Source organism: Xiphias gladius, chromosome 23 (genome assembly GCF_016859285.1).
Source record: "Xiphias gladius isolate SHS-SW01 ecotype Sanya breed wild chromosome 23, ASM1685928v1, whole genome shotgun sequence".
Lineage (NCBI taxonomy): Eukaryota > Metazoa > Chordata > Actinopteri > Istiophoriformes > Xiphiidae > Xiphias > Xiphias gladius.
The window spans coordinates 11377821-11400861 of NC_053422.1; the positions used below are offsets into that span (position 1 = coordinate 11377821).

The 23041-nt window shown below is 39.0% G+C and overlaps 1 protein-coding gene across 1 annotated transcript; it reads left to right on the top strand.

The window, feature by feature from the left end:
* Positions 1-6757: 6757 nt before the first annotated feature.
* xpnpep2 (X-prolyl aminopeptidase (aminopeptidase P) 2, membrane-bound) lies at positions 6758-21106 on the top strand. Its single transcript, XM_040120125.1, has 21 exons — positions 6758-6892; positions 7496-7557; positions 7909-8019; positions 8145-8208; positions 8942-9046; positions 10576-10662; positions 10829-10972; positions 12454-12555; positions 13526-13607; positions 13828-14029; positions 15310-15399; positions 15608-15717; positions 15944-16021; positions 16402-16473; positions 16583-16643; positions 17602-17671; positions 17845-17949; positions 19111-19170; positions 19322-19398; positions 19531-19620; positions 20661-21106. The coding sequence occupies exons 1-21, from the start codon at positions 6844-6846 to the stop codon at positions 20859-20861; spliced, it is 2022 nt and encodes a 673-aa protein (XP_039976059.1). The 5' UTR covers positions 6758-6843; the 3' UTR covers positions 20862-21106.
* Positions 21107-23041: the final 1935 nt, after the last annotated feature.

Consider the following 23041-nt stretch of genomic DNA (forward strand, 5'->3'; position numbering starts at 1 on the left):
TCATATTCAGACCACATGTGCATTAATGTTAACAGACCTATTCAGTGGATGAGAATATGAAACAAGCAACACCAAAGGCATTCAAGATGAGGCTTGATAGACATCTGTCAAGATTGTTTTAAAATAATTTCCTGTGAGAACAATGTTTTATTGTATATTAACTGCAAAAAGGAATGCACTATGAAAATAACTATATAGTACATACTCTATACTACCACACAACTTTTTTGTTTTGGCACTCTTAAAAATAAGATCAATATGTGTTTATTTTTTATAATTTTAAAGTCAGGTGAATAATTTTTCTTCTTGGTAAATATAACTGCTGCAGAATTGTCCAGTTGTGTTAATTTGCTCACACACACACACACACACACACACACAGAGTTTAGCCTCACATTTCCTAAAAATGTGAATTTCTCTGTGGACTCAAGAAATAACAATGGAGCAATTACACCCCCAACTGGTCACTTGGTGATACTAAATGCTAATGCAGAAACTGTGTCAACACTTTGTCGTCTACATCAAGCAAGTGTTCTCACTATTTTTACTCCATCTACACTCTGACTTCATCACTGCTGTCATGCACAGACGACATCCAGTGCAGAAAAAGATTCAGCGGTGTCAATATTACCCGTCCCCCTGGATGAATTTAGACTCAAAGCCTGCAGGTAGATGTTGTGCTGGGGGTGGGGTTTATGAAATGTTTATGATCAACAGAAGCGGTTGTGGTAGTAGCAAGTGTTTGCAGAAGTGTCACAGCAGAGTTGCACGGGAACATTACAGGCCGCAGCATATCAGGTACATGTTGCAGCGAGGTGAACAGTGCAACTTGAGTTGACTGCCTAACTCACAGGCTTAAAAGTTAGCTAAGCACTTGACAGTTTCTTGCACATGACAGAGCTAAAAGGAAAACAGCTCCACTACAACAAATTTATTCACAATTAATCCTAATGCAACTACACACAGGTAAATTAGCAGGCAGCAGAAGCTGATCTGCATACAGTGGGTCGACAAGTGAGAGACAACTGCCAAGGCCTCAGTGAAACAGTAATCCCTGGTATCTCGGCAGATAGTATTTCGGGAGTCATCATTACGGTGGCTCTGAGAGCTCAACACGCTGCAACCTAAGAAAACACACACAAAGAGACAAAACAAGCAAATGAAGAAAACATCTTCATCAGTTTGTACAACGTATGCAGTGAATTAAAAAATAAAAACGCTGCAAATAGGGAACACACAAGAAAATACAGAAACACTGCAAGTCACAGAGAACACAACGGAAATAAGTGGAAAAGATATTTTTATGGAAATAAACTAATGTTGTATGCTTTCTTTTTAGTTTAAACAATCTGATTGCACGGTTCGGAAATTATTTACCATTATTTGAAGTGTTAAACTAGTAATCAGCAAAAGGCTAATGCTAGATTAACAGCAAATATATGAAATAATATTTTAGGCATGTCATCAGATTGCATGATGTGCTCATTTGGTTGTGTTTTTGCAGTGTGTTTTTTTTTTTCTAAATGCAAGGCATGTTTTGTCAAATTGATGATGAGGGTGTATTCATTTGCTTGTTTTTGTCTCTTTACGTGCGTTTTCTTAAGTTGCACTGAGCTCTCAGGGATCATAGATAATGCTCCCAAGTTGCCATATGCAGGAGAGCAAAGAGCAATAATCTGTAAATTTAGCTATAATTTGGCATATTTTGGCAAAAATCTAAATGTTCAGAACATACTAACCATGGTTACAACAGTGACACAACAGTGTAATGGATTACATTGCAGAAATGGTCTGAGAATTTTCAGTGGAAGTTTTAATACATTTTATTTCTCCTGTCAAACTGAGTCATCTTTGCAATCCACTGTGACCACGATGAATACAGGCTGACTACAGCTGTGAAGGAGCAAAACTTTCAGAATCACCCGTCGAGATTCCCCACCGTCTTGGTGCATCATTCCTTTGACCAGATCACCTTGTGCAAAGGGTGCACTGGATAAATGTTGCAACGAATGTGACAGCAAAACCCGGGCTAAGACGCTCGCAGACTTCACTCCATTGAAAGAAAAAAAAACTACGACTCACTTTCCTAAAGGACTCTCAAGAGTAACTACCAACCGCTTCCCATCAACAGTTTATAACCTAGGAGTTAAAGTTGCATAATCACTTTTACTGCTTGTCCATCTACCTCTCTTTGTTCTGTGTTATCAAGAAATTATGCAAACTAAACACTCACTTTGACCAATACAAGGTTTTATTGACACATATGCAGTTTCCCATTTAAGTGCACAATAACAGATGGTGGCCAAACATTAACAGCTGTATATCAAAGCTCCCGCCCCCCTCGGTAATGCAGGTTACTTTGGTCAAAGGTCATAGCAGTAGAGGGGCTTAGTTGAGTGTGGAACATAGTTCTCAAATACTGTCCCCGACCTTAATTTACCCCAATTTAAGAGAAAAACCAGGCTTTTATTTTTTACAAGCTTATAGAAGTGAAAAGCCTGCATCAATTATTTCAAACTCAGCACTCTGCTGCTCTGAGTTTCTCTTCTGCTGTTCTTCATTTATTTATTGTATTTTTTCCAACAGTTTCCATTGTGTTGTTTTTTGTTGGATATTATTAAATCCATGTCCAAAGGGTCTTTGTCACTTTGCAGGCTTCTGGAAGTCCTCCCAGCAAGAAAACAGAACATATGTCCTCAAGGAAGGTCTGAATGCTGTGATTCATCCTGTGGGGACCATGAACATTGGGACCAAATTTCATGGTAATCCTTCCAGTAGATGTTGAGATATTTCTCAGATATTTTTGTTTTCAAAAAAACAAAAACAATGGAGGCTTGTTGTTTTTTCGTTTTTGGGAAAGAGTCACTTGTGCCACTCAAGAGGAGGAGTAAGTACTATAGGAGGTGATGTAGACGGTGCAACAAGGTGAACCCCAAGACAAATCCGTCATCCATCTGCTTATGTTTGCAGCACAGTCTGTCGATACACTACGATTTCTGTACGAGGCGCCAGGAAATCACAATGCAATTGGAACATGAATACTACAAAGAGACTACAGGCTCAGGTCACTGTCAATTAAAACCTCTGACACCTCTTTACCTTTTCAAGACATTTCATTGAAATCATATTCTCTTTTTGCAAGTGAGACCCGAGACCGATTACATATACACAAGATAAGAGCTAGACAAGGAACTCACACAAAACAATCATCAGACACTCAGACACAATACTTTAAACAATCACAAATATTATTTGCAGCCTTTTAGTTTGTGTAGGTCCAGGAGGACTTGAGGGTTGTTATAGAGACCCCCGTCTGAGCAGGGACTCAGCTACAATTTGCTGCTCTGATTTGACCTACACAAATCATGAGGTTATGTTCAGGAAGGCACTGTACTTAAAGGTGCTGTTGGATCAACAGCGTTCTTCAGCGGAACATGCGTGGCAAAGTTTTGTACTGGGGTGTCCTGTTCATCACGGGCCCCTTTCATCAAGACTCTTCCTGACACTGGGACAAAAGACCTGCCTTTGGATTGTCCACTCACTATTTACATAGCAGATGAATGGATGAAAAACTGTAGTTATGCGCTTTGGAGATATGACATGGTTACTCTCAAGTCCTTCAGTGTTCATCTACACTGACACTATTTTTTTTCTTAGGGATCGGTGGTCAATAGCTTATTAGATTATTAGTAGCAGACAATTCTTACAGTTGAACTGTCTAAAGTCAATCAGGCTTGTGTCAACAAATACAATACAACAATGTGAACCCAAAGCAAATCTGTCAGCAATCTCCTTTTATGTCCACATTAAGCTGGTCAAATTTGTAAGTGCATCTGTTTGTCTCTGTTTCAGCCCTCTGTTCAGACTAAAATGGCGTTCGTCTCTAACTTGTTCTGTAATCCCACCTTTTAAATGTCGATATAATCGCTCGCACAGTACAGCCGTTGTCATTAACCCGCATTTATGTTGATTTTGCCAGATATCCCAACCATGAAATGATGATTTCGTCAGCTGGGCTGTCTTTCCCACTCTTTACCAGATGATGGCTCTGATGTGATTTGTTGTTTGGCAACTAAGATGAAGGTGGAGAAGAAGAGATTTAGCTGTTTTCATGTTTCACTGTGGACTGAGGGCTCTACAAAAATGACCTAGAAACCTGGATAATGTGGACGGAAATTATTTTCACACGAAATAGTCTGTGATTCCTCCTTTTCAAAGCAGCTGCTGAAACCCATGTCACTGTTGAAAAAGCCTGGTTGGCTTGTTATAGAAAGCCTTACAGATTTAAAACGCGCTTTTTCACTATGTGGCTCTCACACTGATTAAACTCATCAGACAGTTTGCAGAGTGTATCCATGGCATTTTACTGAATGCGAGTATAAAATGGCCACCCTAATATCTGGGTCATTCATATATGAAAAAATTCTGCTGTGGGCAGTAACAAAGCAGGTTTTACTTTGAGGGTGACACCAGAACTACATTGATTTATGAAAATGTATTCTCTTTCTATTGTTTTCCTTCCATGTTGTAGAAGTCCTAAACAGCAATCAGCAGGTCTTCAGATATTCATGGTCCCCAGAGGATGAATCCTACTGACTTTGATGTTCTCCTGACTTTTCCTCTAGTGCCACCAGCAGGTTGACATTTATGGTTTTGATTATAATATCTCAAAACCTATTGGATTCAAATATGGTACAGATATTTATGTACCCTTCAGAATAGAGCTGCAACAATTGGTTGATTAGTCTTTATTCAAACAGCAGAAAATTAATCAACAAACATTTTGATATTACAATAATCTTTCACTTTTTTTTTTTTTTTCAAATTGACAAATATTTTACTGGCTCCAGATTCAGAATTTTGAGGATTTGATGCGTTTATTTGTCAGACATGATAGTAAACTGAACATCTCTGAGTTTTGGAAAGTTAATTGGACAAAACAAGACATTTGAACCATCAGCAATACTTGAACATGGTAAACATTATACCTCCTAAACATCATCATGTTAGCATTTAGCTCAAAGCAGTGCTACAGAGTCACTAGCATGGCTGCGGACTCAAGCAAGTGACAACTACTAGGATATTAAAACCATCGAATTGTTGATAAAGCACAGGAATCTGTAATACTTCTGGTTTTTAATTAAAAGTAGTCAAGCTCATCTCACAGGGTGAAAAAAGGAGGCGATTTTAAATTAAACAAGTGTGATACCTAACCAACTTCACAATTTCCTGACATATTCATAGATTTTAAGGCCCACAGATACCTTTGTAACTTACTAAGATGCACTCCAATCTACTCTTAATGAAAAAGTTATGATCAAAGCCAGTGAATCCGCAGAGGTGTTACCTAATACAAATGTATTCACATCAGGGGGTTGAAATATCAATAAACTACAAGCTGCATGTGCATTATTCTGGCGGACCGGATTAATAAACCAGCAGTGAAACACCCCTCTCAGGCTCCATAAAGGCTCTGCAGTTGCTGTGTACTGACTAATTGGCCCGGTGATCTTATGAATGCCCAGTAATACCAATAATGATGATCTTTATTTGTTGTGCCTAGCACAAGGCAACAAGATAAATACCAATGGCAAATGGAGAGCTGGATTTATCTGCTCCTTCCGGACTGCATGACAGATGGTCGGGTAGCATCAGAAACCCCCCTCCCCCTACAGGTTCAATTAAGGAGGGCTGCAGCCGACCATTTCTGTAATTTTACAAAACTGACGGTCTGCAATTCACACCCTCTTCGCACAGTGATTGGCCAGCTGTGTGGAGGTGAGAGAGGAGCCAGGCATTGTACTTCTCTCTCTAGCTCTCTTTTTTCATTTGCTACATCTGTCGCCTTTAATGAGAACAACCGAGAGCAACACTTTGAATGGCTTTCAGATAGAGACTGTCTAAAAATATGCCCCAATATCCCTGGTTTTAGACTATATCGCCCCCCCCATCTTTCTCTTAGCCAAGTGCCATTATACACTTGGACTAAATACAAGGATTTAAAAGTACCTAAAGCACAAATGTTTTCAATGGAAATCTCTGCAGGATTACAAGGACTTGCCTATAATTGGCGGATATGCAGACACAGACAGATACATGCACTCATGTGCAAACATCTGAAAATTGCTCTCTATGTAAACAGTCTTGTCCATGTTGCAGTGTTGTACTGCAGAGCTAGAATCTCCCATCTTATCAGGACAAATAATTAAAAAAAATAGTATGAGAGTTTTTTTATTTAATCAAAAACACGTGTGCTTGATGGTTGTGCATCGTAGTGGGAATTCCTAACCCTCAGCCTTTGAGCTACCTCATTATACAATAATTAAAAAGCAACTCAGTCAGATGGTGGTGAAAGATAAATAGGTTGTCACAGTGTCACACTGTCACTGTCACAGTGTGACACTGCCACAGTGTGACACTGCCACAGTGTGACACTGTATTTTAGGTCATTTTTTTTAGGGAAGAAATGTTTGAGTCCCAAGATCCTCCCCCAAAGCCACTGCACATGATTCCTATCAGAGGGCCGCAGGGAGAGGAGATAGTGAGTGGTGGCAGAAGAGGAGGAGGAGGAGGAGGAGGAGAGAGACAGAGAGAGAGAGAGAGAGAGAGAGAAAGGGAGGGAGAGAGACAGAGAGAGAGAGAGAGACAGAGAGAGAGAGAGAGAGAGAGAGAAAGGGAGGGAGAGAGAGAGAGAGAGAGAGAGAGAGAGAGAGAGAGGACATTCATGCACTTACTAGCAGACACCCACACACACTTTCGCACATACACTGCATACACATCGGAACACCTGCTTTGTACCCTCTCTGTGTGTGGATCTGTTCGTGACGGACTCATAGTGCCAAGATGCCTTCTTATGGCTGGCTGCTGGCTCTGTCTCTGGCAGCACTGGCAGGTAAAAAGTTCCTCTTTGTCCTCAATGATCTGTGTAAAGACATTTATTCGGCCACTGTGATGACCAACATTTCCATTTGTCTGCGACGAGGACAAAAGCTTTGAATTGGTGTAAAATGTTTTTGTTTTTTTTTATATTATTGTTTTTTCTTAATTTTAGGACTGTATACAGTCTCTTTGGTATGCAATTAAAATCAATTTGCTTGCATGCATTAAAATCCTATGTCATGCTGTCTGATAAAAACACTCATAGCTTGCAAAGGGGGATTAAGATTTGTCTTAGAGGGAGATATCTGCTCTGTATATAATCTTCCCTTTTTTCTACGTTTAACAGATCATCTTAAAGTGGACATGTGACTCTTACTGGACGAGTCATTTGGTCCCTTTTTTACTTTGACCAGACGTTTTTGTCCTCATGAATCCTACAGTTTGAGTCACATGTGATCCCACATATTGCTCTGACTGTCACTGTGTCTAATGAGATTCAACAGGATAAGTTACCTAAGAAGGAGCCACCAGAAAATGTGCATATATGGCCTCAGATCGTTCTCCACTTCACTACCACTTTCCAATGTCTTTTACCCCTGTGCGTTTGCCTTTTCAGGAAACACCATTTGTGCTGCTGCATACGAGCAGACTGAGAGGAACTGTTCTCTCTCCCCACCGGTAAGATCGACCTGTGAATGGAAGCGTTATGATTTTGACAGTGATTAACAGGGTTATTAGTGACTTTATTCACAACATTAAAACAAAAAAGAAAAAAAACTAAGTCATAAAATTGACCTCAAAGGTAACACGGTATTTTCCTGTTATGAAACGTGTTGGATAAATTTTATACAGTTACAGTTAATGATTACTGCGAATGCACTACGGTTAATTATTACAGTGGGAGATACAGAAAGGGATGAATCATCAGTTTCTTGGGTTTGAATTAAATCTGAAGACTTTTTCCACACGCTGTCTTTCTTCCCTTTGTGTGTGTGTGTGTGTGTGTGTGTGTGTGTGTGCGCGTAACAGTACCTCCCAAGCACAGCAGTAAATACCACTCTCCAGCTGCAGGAGTTACGAGAGCGAATGCTTCCCCTGGGTATCTCTGCCTACGTTATCCCTGGCACCGACGCTCACCTGGTACATCTGCTGTCCATCATAATTAATTCATCTGGGTTTGAACCTTGTGCGTGTGTGTGTGTGTGTGTGTGTGTGTGTGCACGCGCGCATGCATGTGTGTGTAACCTACTCTGTTTCTCTGTCAGAGTGAGTACATCGCACCACGTGATGCCAGGATGGCCTTCATGACAGGCTTTACAGGATCCGCAGGTACGGTCCTTTCCTCCTCCTCCTCCTCCTCCTCCTCTTCATCATCCTCCTCCTCCCCGTGACTCAACTCCCCACGTCTGAGTTCCGCGGTCATGCAGCTCCTCTATTTTCATCCTACACCCTCACCGCGGAGCCTGTCCCTCGTCCGTTTGGTTTTTATCGCTTTCACTCACCGCGTCGTCGCATCCACTCATTCATCTGCGCCCAGCCCTTGCACAGTAACGCGACCATTAAATCTTGAGATCAATTTCCGCGCAATAATGGTGAACATAATTAATGATCGTGCATATTTCCGTACTCAGCGGCTGCACGGATGAAAGGATGAGATGATAGATGACGATTCAGTAGCGTGCTGCGTGCAGCAGGACTGCACCAAACTCCATAATGAAAAGTCCCATTTCTCGGGCCTCCATTAAGAATCAGACATGCAAAATTCAGATTCAGGTATCTACGCAGCTGTTGCTACTTAAGTGTCTCTATCTCATTTGAGGGTACAACAGTTGAATGATAATGCAAGCTCTGATAATATATCCACCACACATCACCAGTTTACCGTCTCCTCATTGTTTCTTCTTAACCTTCCTGCCCCCCCTCCCACACACACACACACATTTTCAAGATTTGCTGGCCCATCACGTATTGTTCTAAGTTGACTCTGACATTTATAGTCATTTGTAATTCACTGTCACTGCTGCCGTATCCATAACACCACTGCTGTCTGGCCTCTCCCCAGGCACTGCTGTAGTCACTCAGACCAAGGCCGCCCTGTGGACAGACAGCCGCTACTGGGTTCAAGCTGAGAGACAGATGGACTGCAACTGGGAGCTGGAAAAAGATGGTGGGGAATAATCATATTGTGACTGCTTGTTATGACAACGCAGGTCACATGGTTTCCAATCAAATATTTTTGGTTTTGATGATCGGGTCTAAAAATATACTGACAAACGCTGCTTATTATAAGATTTACGTGATGAAAATAGCTCACAAACAAATGAAGGTCAGGGCAAGTTTTGTCTCGCAAGAACACGGAATGTCTGACGCTGATAGTCACATGTTTGTGAAACAGTAAACTTAAAACATAGCAGCCTTTGTTATAGTTAAAGAGGCAACTCAGTACTTATGACTTGCTCTGTCACCTATCAACGATCACAGATTTGTATGAAGGCAAAGAAAGCTCAAAGAAAACCCATGCAACCTGAGCGAACACAAGCACAGTGAAGAAAACATTTATACAATTTTGACCACATGTAGACAGCATTTCGAATCGAAGGGCAACTAAAATAAATAAAACACCAACAAATAAAGAAACCCATTTGCCAATTTGACTTGTTTGGCATAAATAAATGCCCTGCAAATACAGGAAAGCTCCAAGTCAAACCCAGCACAATGGAAATTTCCAGGGGAACTCTAAAAACTGATCAATTCATCATCCACTCTTCAATGAAAAGCTGAAAGTGAGGAAACGGTATTCCATCACATGTTAACATGAGATATTGGCTACACCTAGCCTTTTAGGAATTACTAGAGTATTCATTTGTGTTCAGTAACCCCCAAATATTCTGCTGTGGAGTCAGTTTGTTCTGCTGTTGTGTCCATCTTGTGGCATTTCTTTATCCGCTTGTGTTTTCTGTGCCTGCAGCAGATTTCTTCACGGCACATATGTGTGTCATAAAGAGTGTTGTGTTGTCCAACAATGATTAAAAACACAACATGAGCCCCACCATTGCACTAGGTGATATGTTCCTTCATTACCTTCCCAGCCACTAGAGTTTATTTTGAGTCAACCCCACATAGTGCCCTGCTACTGTGGATACTTCATAGAGCACCGAATGTGTATTAATCCATAGCTGAATATAGTCCCCAAAAAAAAAAGCACTGGCCAGTTTCAGTGGGAACAAAATGTGCTCGGGGCTGAGAGAAGACAGCGTCAGGGAAATTACAGTTTTGAGAGACGGACTAACACATTGTTGGTTTTGGTCTTTTCATGGGATTTGTTGACAGTGACAAAAATACAGCCTTGTGCTTTAAATTGCAGTGCATTGAACTGTCTTGGCTACTGTAATTGCACAATATATCAAACACTGTACTTTATGTGATGCACGTGTACTATATAATGTACCCTCATTGTTGTTACAATTACACAGCATTGTGTTTTCTTCTCTTTTTTGTTGTTTCTTTAATTTTATAACTGTTTCTCGCAACATGGGTCACTCCTTCATAGCATCTTGTAACAGAATATGGGCCAGAAAGGGATCTGGAAACTGGCACTCCGTCTAATCTCTCGGTCCACATTTTGTTACAAAATTGTCACTTTCTCTAAAGTCAGTAATAACTTGACAGCTGTCTGACATGTGTGATGCTCCCCAGTGTCCATCAGCAGTGTGGCAGAGTGGCTCATCTCTGAGGTCCCCCTGGGTGGCCAGATCGGCTTTGACCCCTTCCTCTTCTCCCTCAGTGAGTCTCTATCCTCCATCCCTCTTGTCAGTCCAGGTTAATATCAATAAACAGCTCACATAAGTAGATGGAAAATTATTGATGGAGCCTCCAGGTGCCGCTCAGACTGTTTGCTTGTGATTGATTCGGTTCGTTGTGTGTAATCATCTGCAATTTCCTGCATTAGAAACACAGGAGGACTATGACGTGAGTCTGCAGTCAAGCAATCGCAGCCTCAAGTCTGTCCCTGCTAACCTGGTCGACCAAGTGTGGAAGGGAAGACCGCCCATCCCACCTGACAGCCTCACCCGCCTGCCAGACAGAGTCATACGTGGGTTTCCTTATATGTGTGTGTGCGCGTGTGTGTGTGTGTGTGTGTGTGTGTTTGCGGCTGTGCTGTACACTCACGCACACTGTAGTCTGTGGTGCCCTTTTATCTGTGTGCTGATAAATACCTGCAAACTGGACAGAGGGCAATAAGTGGGTCCACAAACACAGCCATAAACAGCCTGTTCATGTTTTTATGGCTGGCTGACAGATCAAATGCTAACTTAGAGAGAGTGGAAGAGCCCCCGGATAAGGAAGTTGTCTGGACGTCAATGGGCCTTATAAGTCTTTATGGTCAGACAATAGACAAATGGAACAAATGGAGAGCATCATAAACCTAATGGTCTTTGTGTGTGCATACATTTGACTACAGTCCGATAAAAGCATCCAATACAGAGGTATAAGTAAGTCTTTTATAAATGCTGTCTCATAGTTTGGATATGAGAGTTTGCTCTTATATTTGGCTGACTGTCTGGGGAGAGTCCATAAAATGATGAGCAGTTGGCAGATGAGAGAAATGTCTGAGAAAAGGGCTAAGTTCCTGGAAAAGCAGTGATGTGTGTCTGCACTCAGTAGGAAGCATCGTATTTACAGAAGGCACTACTATTCACTGCAACCAATACTTTTATATGAAAAATGGGTAAAAGAAAACTACATGTAATGATAAAGTTGTTGCTCCTAGTGACAAACCCACTGAGGATCTATGAGGCTCCACGCAGTGTTTTAGTGTCGTTTATCTCATTTGAGCAAAAACACTCTGATAAACCCACTGTAACCTGCCGGCTCAGCGCCAGACTGCAGACAAATAAAACTGAAGCTGATGGGCCACATATATCCCTCAGAAGTTTTTGGAGACCGTAATAGAGCTAAAAGAGAGAAAATAGTGGACTTACATTCATCAGACGGGCACAAACACGACTCAGAATGAATGTTAATTAATGATAATGCTTTATATCTGCTGGATGTGTAAATAGAAATAGACGGATTATGAGAAAATGGGTACAGACGGGTAAAATGCCTCCCGCCTCTCCTATACAAGACGCCCAGGCTTCGTGGTTGATTTGAGTGTCTTTGTGGTGGTTTTAATCATTTGACGTCATTTTGGGGTCATTTTAAGTCTCTTTGGGGTGTTTTTGTGTCTTTTAACTGAGCTCTATGACTCTCGAGCAATAAATATTAACAGTTGCTTGATACAGAGGTCAGGAGGCCCCAGGAGTTTTGCCCGGTAGGCCTGTTGGGTAATCCATCAATTGTACAAAGGCAACTGCTTGTTAAGAAATTCACCATATCAGCTTTATCAGGTGGTAATATGTTGTTGTTGTGTTTTCAGCTTGCTGAGCTGCCACCTAATGGCCAAAAAAATCAATGAACACAGGTTTAATAAGAATCACGATAAAGATACATAATAAAAGGTTTTTGTGTTGTGTCCAACACAAATGAGCATTGCTGTGGATTCAAACAAAAGTAAAATGTGTGTTTTTGCAGAAAGGTCCTGGCAGATGAAAGTGGAGCACATACGGAATCAGATGAGGGACAGTCCATACCAACCCACAGCTCTTCTGCTGTCAGCGCTGGATGAAACAGCCTGTAAGTGGCTCAGACTCTGTCAATGAAGCTGCTCACACATGTTTCAATAAATCATGTCGCTGATTTAGAAAAATTACAGCAGAGCCACTGCTGAAATTTATATGAGGATCGTGTAGATGCACTACAGCTACTCTAGATGTATTCATTGCAGTTCATAGTAATATCAAGTAGCACATTCAGTTTTGTCAGTTTTATTGTAGCTCTACACCAACACAGAAACAGAATTTGATATTATCCTTAAGAAAATCGATTAAATGTTTTAAAATTAACTTAAATGTGCAAAGCTACATTCCGATATTAAGATAATTGCAATAAGGAGAATTTTAAACAAAATACGCACAGTACAGCATTGTGTTTAAAGGAAGTCCGAATCAAAAAAGAAAACCAACTAAATATATCACCAAAAAAATGCTAGAATTATCACCAGTAATGAAAAAAAGAACCTGAACCATCCAACGTGAAATCAGTCAGACTAATAAAGGTTTGAAAATAAAATAAAGAGATGGATTCTATTAGAGATGGATAATATTAGAATAGGATACAGTTTTCTAAAAAAGAAAAAAGAAAAGAAAAGATACACAAAATGTTCAAAAATGCCCCGAAAGGTAATCGCAATTCTCAATGTTTTATTTTCTTTTTCATTCTCATTTGTGGGCCACATCTTTTAAGATTCTGAACTTCTAATCAGTTCAGCATCTTGTACACGAACAGTGTATTATTCAAAATCCTCCTTATAACCCACACAGGATGACTGCTTGGCTTCAGACCTTTCCTGGCTTCCGATTTAAGAATTAGCGAGTCTGATTTTAATGACAGGGGCACAGAAAAAGTCACGTACATGAGTCACAAACAGCGTCTCTGTGCTCAGGTGGATCTATCAGATGACGTAAATGAATGTGTGAGCTGCTGCTGCTGCTGCTGCTGCTGCTGCTGCTGACAGTCAGGGGTGTTGTGTATCTGTGTTTTTTAGGGCTGTTTAATCTGCGCGGCAATGACATCCCATACAATCCCTTCTTCTACTCCTACACACTGCTCACAATGGATCAAATCTGGTAAATCCATTATTCAGGGATTACATACAAACACGTCAGATTCCTTTCAATGTTTTTTCCTTATGTTTCTGTTCCTGTAACTTCCATCACAAACACTAGAAACAAACCTATGATGAGTGTTTTTTTACATTTTGCATAAGGACATGTAGCATTTTTCTTAATATAAACCACTTCTTTTATGAACCACTCCTTGTACTTTCCCTTCTACCAAATCTACCAGGCTCTTTCTCCACATAGAGAGAGTGACAGGGGAGTTGAAGGCGTACCTGAACGCCTCCTGTGATGGGCCCCTCTGTGTGAAGCTGAAAAGCTACGACACAGTTCTAGATCATTTAAAGAACTATGTGGCCCAGCCAGGGGTTAAAGTGTGGATCGGCACAGAGTACACAAACTACGCACTTTATGAGATCATTACACCAGAGGTATGCAGATATTTTATTTCATAATATACTGGACTGCATAATTTCATCATCTTTTGGTGCTACACCGGCAGCTACTGAGACTGAAAATTTTTATGCATGTTGTAGACAAAATCCAGGTTTTTAAAGTTGCACTAATCAATATTTTTATATAAACGCTGGATCAAACGACTACGTATACTGCAAAGGGGGTCGCTCATAGTGAAGAACTCCCAATGATTTGGTTAAAGACACAGTGAAATGAAAAAATGCATTTCCCAAGTTCTGCTCTTGTGTTTTTGTGTCAGTTGTTCGAAAATATTTTTGATGACTCACCTTGAACTCGGGGGCAGTTACATACATACATTTAGTCAAGTGACTAGATAACCCCATCCACCACATAAAACCACACTTGGGGATTAGCTAGTACATAGCTAGCAGAGTGATATCACAATAGGTGGTATGTCTGTGGGTTTCAGCTGGTAAACCTGTGAAAACGAAAAATGTGGTTGAATTCTAATCTGTTAATTTAAGCATTTTTCTCCTCCTTTGCATTACAAAAGATAAAAATGCTCTGGGTTTTGTTTCACTGTGACTTTTTCTGCTCATTGTTTTGTTTTTATGAACCACAGCTTCACTGTTTTGGCTCCATCAGCATTGTTCATAGATACAGCAGGCAGTTGTTTTCAGTCAAAAACCTCTGATAAACTCACTGTACACTACCTGTACATAAACCATACGGGCCATAAACAGCAGACAGACACATTTAGCAACTAGCTGGTGAGCACAGTGGAGCATGTAGCAGCTAATGAACCAAATATTTCCCTCAGGAGACGGTGGAGACCAAAACAGAGCAATGATGTTGCTTTGAGTCTGCAGGATGTGTAAAATGTTTACTGACACATTTTCTGAAACAACTTTATGAGGTGATAATATGCCAAAGTTGTGTTTACATCTGATTTTGCTGTGGCCAAAGAAACTATGAATGCAGGTTTAAATTAATTTAAATAGGACAAGGTCATTTATTTGTAGATCACCAACCTGCATAATCAGGTTCTAGAAATAACAGCTTCCAGTAACTAGATGACTACTTATTCCCTCATAATAGCAATAATCCATGCGGTGTTTGCAGGTAAGTACACACAAAAAAATAACAGTTGTAAAACAGGACTATTTTCAAAAGTAGAAAGTTCTACCCTCCTATTTGTGAGGGGTAAAAGAGAGGACAACACCACTCCAGCAATATACAGTATTATAGTATATATTTTCTGCATTAATTATAATTGTTTCTCTGCACCATGTAGGACAAACTATTGACAAGCTCCTACTCTCCTGTGTTGACGACTAAAGCCATCAAAGATGTGACCGAGCAGCGAATCCTGAGGGATGCTCATGTATGTCATCTGCACACAGACATACTCAGGTTATACCCAAGCACAGCACCACATACATGCACACACCCACATAGTTAGTGTATAATTACCCATAAAGAAACACTTGTGGTTGTTAGTTACAAAGCTTTAATTATGCTCAACCAGATAAGAGCCTCTAATACGTTTATGTGAGACCATTATCTTTACAGGAATTCATTAATCTGTGCAGGTGAGGGATGCAGTTGCAGTCATCCAGCTGCTGATGTGGCTGGAGAAGGCCGTGCCCGAGGGGAAGGAGACTGAGCTGACTGCTTCAGAATACGTCAACAAGTGCCGCAGGTGGGTGCACACGTAAATACGCGAGATGGAGGAGACCTGACATACAGAATGAATGATCAAGAGCCTAGAAAATATATTATAAAGTAACATAAAAGCAGAGAGCCATAAATTCAAACTTAGAAATGTCCATTAATTAAAAAAAAAAAACACACAAAAAAAATGGAATAGTTATTAAAAACACTCACTTCATAGTGGGGTTTTACAGCTAATATAAACATCATTACAGCAAACAGAAGGACAGCAGAGGCCCAAGCTTTGATACAATCTCTGCAAGTGGACCCAATGCTGCTCTTGCCCATTACAGGTAAGATTAACTCATATTCTTCTCATATTTGATGACTTAATTTATTTTTTCTATCTTTATCATACTATATAATTATCTCATCTTTATCTTTTTCAAATTATAGTATTTAGATAGTTACCTCCTCTTGTTGGGGAGTTCAAGGATGCTCAGACATCAAATTGTTGAGAGTTGACTGCTGACAGTCATTGTGTTCATCTCCTCCGTTGTCCAGAAGAAAAACATCATACAGATCATAGATATTGTGAAAAAAAAAAGACTAAATTAAAAAAAGGTCAACTAAAGGTCAACACTGGAAACTGTTGCACTGGGTGACATGTTAATAAATTCATCCATCAGAGGGTTGTAGTGCTCGTATTATTTCCTGTTTTGCTGTGTTGCAGCCCAACAGAAGAAACCACTAGGAGGCTGACGGTTGATGAGATGTACCTGATTGACTCTGGGGGCCAGTATCTGTGAGTTAAAAAAAAAAAAAAACCACACTCTGCTCACACTCTATCACAGTTTCACTTCACGTCACCTGCATTTGAAATCAGTCATCATGTCTCCCACTGCTACTACTAGAGACGGGACCACTGACATCACTCGGACAGTTCACTGGGGTATCCCCACAGCAATGCAGAAGGTAACACTTTTAATGTCATATTGAAATGGTGGATGTTTGAAGAGATATTTACATGTTCTCTGTCAAAACACAGGAGAGGGCTTATCATCTGGACTGCAGTCGATCACTGGAGTTTTTCTGTGCCACTCCTCTTCTAAGAAAAATTTGTTCCCATTAGAATTTTTATTTATTAACATTATAATAAGATAAGATGACACTCTATTGATCCCCAACCTCATTATGTGTTACAGTCAGTACAGAACGTATTGTGCAATAAACGGAAATAAAAGGTTACATGCAGTATTGTACACAACAGTGCTTAATATGCAATAATAAGGTATATAATATAATATAATATAATATAATATAATATAATATAATATAATATAATATAATATAATATAATATAATATAATATAATATAATATAATATAATATAATATAATATAATATAATATAATATAATATAATATAATATAATATAATATAATTAATAATGGATAGTAGAATATAAATTATAAATAAATATCGGTATAGTATGAAAATAAAAAGTGACATTGTAACATATGGTATGTAGTCCATGCCACAACTAGAGTGACAGCAGTATTTAAAGTGACAAAAGTTAGGTATGTACAGTATATACATATAGAGTAGTATATAGTATAATGGGATAGTATAACAACAACTGTGGGATAATAGAGTAAGCTGATAAAGAGGAATGATATAGAATATATAGGTTGACATAACATGTATTACAGTTAGAAAGTGTATAATGTTTTAGTGCAGCATTGTATAACTATATAAGCCAGAAACTTTCTTGATGTTTTTGGAAAAAAGTTTTTTGTTTTTGTTTTTTTTTTGGCTGTAAAAAGCTTTGCAGTGATTTTTCTTCTTTCACAAAACATGTACTGCCACATAATCCAAAATATTCCTTTAAAATAACGTTCCCCTGTCATTAACCATATGTCTCGCTCCACAGGAGGCCTTCACTCGAGTGCTCATGGGAAACATTGAGATATCTCGAACCATATTTCCCTCAGGGACAAGAGGTGGGAATGAATAACACTCACGCATGTTTAGAAGGAGATTTACAATGATTCTACTCTGAAACCTTTCCCAGTTTCACCACTAGAGAACCCTGCTCCCCCACGTCTCATCATTGTTGGTGTTGATGTGTTTCTGTTTGATTCGCGCTCTCTGTGTGGCCTTCGTTTATCAACAGGCGTAAACATGGAGATGCTGGGTCGCCGGGCGTTGTGGGAGGTGGGCCTGAACTACGGCCACGGCACAGGTCATGGTGTTGGAAACTACTTTGGAGTTCATGAGTGTACGGCTCCTTTTACTTTCCATACGTCCTTCAGATGATACAACCTCCAGCATTCATCTTTATCTACCGACGAAACCACAATTTGTGGTCTTCAAAAGCATCATGATTATGATGCGCAAGAGGCTGTTTGAGAAATTACAGTTAAACTGATCTTCGTCACACTGCGGTGCTAGTATCCTAGAGTGAGAAAATGAATAAGCTGACAAGCAAATGGCATGTTTAAACACACTTATCTTGCTTGAAAAAACAGAGCTGAAAACCCCAATAAAACAGTTTAGAGAGATGGTTGGGATTGGTGTCGTTAGTTTGAACTTGAACAAACAATATCAGTCTGTTAAAACTCTGACTATCCCTGTATGTAGAGTTGCAGCTAATGAATATTTTCATTAGGCTATAGATTAATCTGCATATAATTTTCTCAATTCACTGACTAACCACTTACCCTATAAAGCGTGTCATTCACAGTCCTCCAGAGCCCAAGGTGACATATTTAAATGTCTTTTTTTTGTCTCACCAACCGTCCAAACTACAAAGAGATTCCGTTTACAGTGAGATGCAGCAAATCCTCACACTGTAGAAGCTGTAACCAGAGAATATTTGCAGTTCTCCCTTAAAAAATTACTTCAGTTACCAATTGATTATCAAAATAGTTGCTAAATAACCAACTAATCCATTAGATGACTGACTGTTGCAAAACTACCCGTATGTGTAACCATTTTCTGAGGACTGTCAGCACACTGGATAATAGCTCCCAAAAACTTGACTTGAAAGAAAAATGCTACGACTTGATCACAAAATCACAAAAAAAACAGTCACAGTAATGACAAAAAATATGTCCAAAAAAATATTTTAATATTTTTTTGGCTATTTGTTGTAAAAATACTGTATATATTCCTGAAAAGGGGAGGTACAGCACTACAAGACAACACTATACTTTTTTTTTTAACTACCAATTAATGTCATGCTAAGTTTCAGGAAAATATGTATAAATATTGTGGTAGAGTAAAATACCGCAGTTTGTGATTTTAATGAAACAGCTAACAATGGAAGTTTAAGGTGAATGTACACCAATAAAATGTTTCGTTTTTTTTTTAACTTTGCTTTCACTTTTTGTCTTGTGATATAATCTTTATTTTAATCATATAATGTATTTTTTTGCAGGGCCAGTTGGCTTTCAGGGCAACAACATCCCCTTCAGAGCAGGCATGTTCACATCTATAGGTGAGGGGGAAAAAAAAAAAAAAATACACACCCACAAACGATAAACCACATCATGATCATTTTAAAGGAAATTTACTTCACACGTATTGCATTTCGTGGCACAAATGTTACAGTGTAGAAAAATACCAGACTGATAACGGTTTTCTTTAAGAACCTGGGTACTACAAGGAGAATGACTTTGGGATCCGGATTGAAGATGTTGCTGTGATCGTCCCCGTCCAAACGAAGGTAGATGCAGAACGGTTGTTGACCAAGCCAGAACTCTATGACAATACTTTTTAATTTAAAGCATGAAATAAGCAAAGTAGGATCACTACTTTGTGAATAACGTCTGCCTCCATGTGTTTTGCTTCCCCTCAGTACGGTCACAACTTTCTGACCTTTGACACTGTGTCACTGGTTCCGTATGACAGAAAGCTGATTGACACTTCTCTCCTCAGCTCAGAACAGGTGAGACATAGTATTTAATTGTTTACTCCAATTCTTGTTAAGAACAATGTGTGTAAAGAAGTTAGTGGAAATTCACCATCATTTTTTAAAAAGGAAATACAAAAAAGTGTTTACCCAACACATAAACACGTAAAATAAATCCCCAGTAACAAGCTTTAATTTTAGTTTACTTCCCCAGTGACACAATCAGTTTTCTTCTTTAATTTGTAAATACAGTGTGACATCAACCGTGTCTTTCATTTCCCTGCATTAAGAGTGCTGGTTTCCTCTTAAAATCCCCCTTTAAAACTTGAGGTCTTAGACTCTCTGCACCTCAGAGTTCAAAACATAGGCTGCGAAAACAAAACCATGTGTGAAGTCTAACTTCTGTGTTTCGTTTCTTTTTATATGAGGAGAAAACAAGGTATTTTGTAGCATCATTGAGCAGTAAAGAAATGTCATCCTTTTCAGAAAAAAAAAAAGCAGCTATGCTGTATTTTGGTTGCTGCAAAATTTGAGTTTATCTTTTTTCTTTAACTTCAGTTCATTTATAGTGCACATCAACCATCTATGCACACAACAGGTTTGAAGGTTCTTACACACCAATGCAACAGTATTAACATATAAAATAATTATATCATTGATAATACTTGTAATTTCACTTAAGTAGAAGTTTGAAAGCAGAACCTTTATTCGTAACAGATTATATTTACTTTATGCTATTGGTGTTTTCATTTAAGTAAACAATATCAGGACCTCTTCCACCACTTTCGGCATGACAATAATAATTTATTTTGTATTTTTTCTGTACACACACACACAAAAAAGTGGTCCAAGTATTGATCCCTGTGGAACACTGTATTTAACCCTAGAACAAGACAATACTGGATTGGATGCTTATGTTAATTTTGTGTGTTATCCAGTGTTTACTCCTAATTTTCAATGAAGTTCATCCAATTTATCTGTAATATTAAATCAATGCAACTTGGTTTTTGCATGCCAACGCTGTAAATCTTTAGGCCGGTCTCTGACTTTCATTGAGAGTGGTGTTCTCTTTCCAGCTTCAGTGGCTGAATAAATATTACGAGACGATCCGGAGGCTGGTGGGTCCTGAGCTGGACAGACAGGAACTGCATGAGGAGAAGGACTGGATGCTCAGAAACACAGAGCCCTTCATAGCGTCTGGATCTCCGGCGTCCGTCTGTTCCTCCTCGCTGACCCTCATCCCTCTGGCAGTCGCTCTCCTCCACAACATCATCTGAACATCTCCATTTTTCTTGCACTCAGACCATTCAAAGCAGACTTGCACACTGTTACCCCTATGCAGTCTCTATTGAGCAGCTACAACAGGTTGAGAGATGCACTGCTATTTAGCATTTTTTAAATTAAAGGATATATTTGTTTAATAATTTAACTGTGTGAATAAATGATATTCTGGCGTTCAAACTTTAAAAATGATCTTTTGTGATTTTTGATGGTTTACCTTTTTTGTTTTGTTTGAAACTGGACATTTGTATGACCAGCTGATATAATTTCTATTTTATTAAAGTAACATTCTTTAAAACAGGGGTGTACCCGTGTCATGAATCTGATCACTTTTAGAGTTGACAAAATCATAACACTTGCAAATCGACTTTGACATTAACACCAGTGACTTCACTTGGACCTTTACCTCTTAAATGCAACTTTAGGCACTTACAGTACTTTTACATGTTCTACTACATTAACTTCTATATCGACACATCTCATGTTTTATTTCATACTCCACTACATCTATCTGACAGCTACAGTTACTTGCTACTTTGCAGATAAAGATTTTACATTTAAAACCAGTGTTGGAAAATAGTGTATAATATTTAAAAAAAAAAATAATAATAATAATAAACTGTACATTCTGAAAAGGGCCGTTCTATGTAATGAGTCATTTTCATTTTAGTGCTTTAATTATATTCTGATTAAGTAAAACTTTGATTCAATTGAACCTGTAAAAGAGCATTTCTACATTGTGGTACTTCTACTTTTATTTTTTAAGACTTGAGTACTTCTTCCACCATTGTTTAAAACATATGATAAATTTATAAGAGAAGATCATACTATAGATTAACTTGCCCAACAATATAAAGTAGTTATAATTAACTCCACATTGACAAAGTACAACACCAAAATCCCCAGAGATGATAGACGATGTAATGGTGTGCTGAGCAGCAACTCTTCATTTTCCTGACAACAGGGGTACCATTAATCAATCTGACAGTAGCCAATAATGTGTGGGCAGGAGGGAAAGGTGCGTTCGGTGAAGTAGACCACCAGCAGTCCCTGCTTTATCGCGTGACAAAATGTGACTGACAAAGCACAAATGGAGACAAAACAACTACCAACTTCGTTCAACGCTTGAGGCTGCACAAAAAGGTTGAGGTTCAAGTTTAACGGTCTTTAGCTAAAGCTAAATGTTTGTTTAGCCATCTGGAAACTTCTTGTACCTGTCTCCTGGTAGTTTCGGCCACTCTCCCATTGTTATGCGTTCAAGCTCTTTTAAGTTTGCAGGAGTACTTCTTGCAATGGCAGATTTCAGCTCTCCAAAGGTTTTCAAAGGAATTTTGGTCAGGACTCATTGCTAGCCAGTTAAAAACAGTCAATCTTTTCCTTTTCAACCATTCTTTGGAGCTGCTGGATGTGTGCTTTGGGTCATTGTCTTGCTGAAAGACCCAAAACCTTCGCCTCCAACCTAGTTTTCTGACACTGGGTAATTTTGCTCTAAAATGCCTCGGTGATCTTCTGATTTCATCATTCCTTTGATACATTCAATGCCTCCAGTAGCAGAGGCAGCAAAGCAGCCCCACAGCATGATAGAACCTCCACCATGTTTTACTGTAGGTAGGTTGTTCTTTTCCTTTTGGGCTTCATTTTGTCACCTAGAGACAAACTGATGCACTGCATGTCTTCGCCAGTGTATTAAAGAAACTGGAAACAATCAGCCCCTTTTTATGCAGTAAAACCATGATTCAGGTCATGTGAACACTCAGCACAGGTGAGTCTTATTTGTGTTTTATTTTGTTTGAGGAACTAATTCACTATAAGGGTGCCAAGCGTTAATTGTGTCAAGCGTACATTTTATGTCTGGATTTTTATCTCTTTAAATGAAAGAATTTTTTTTTTTGGTGTTGTTGTTCAGTAACTTTGGACATTTTATTAAATATTATTAAATATTATTAAATATTCTGATCATACAAAATTGGTTAATTTGCATTTATTTCTAAGGATATTCTAAATTCTGTACTTAAAATTCAGGGATTCCAGTAATTTCAGCCAGGATTGTAAAAGCCGAATAGGCAGGAGAAGGTAAAAGCTTTTGTCAATGTTAGATTTTAGAGGGTGAGCATGTGGCTATTTAGCATGTACGAAAATCCTGCTCTTTCCTGAAAATGTACCAGACACAGGATAA

Excerpts from the sequence above, each read along its gene's own strand:
- xpnpep2 (XM_040120125.1), top strand. The coding sequence starts at position 6,844 with ATGCCTTCTTATGGCTGGCTGCTGGCTCTGTCTCTGGCAGCACTGGCA. Across the intron at positions 6,893-7,495 it reads GTCTCTGGCAGCACTGGCAG|GAAACACCATTTGTGCTGCT; the intron begins GTAAAAAGTTCC and ends TTGCCTTTTCAG. Across the intron at positions 19,399-19,530 it reads TCGTCCCCGTCCAAACGAAG|TACGGTCACAACTTTCTGAC; the intron begins GTAGATGCAGAA and ends GCTTCCCCTCAG.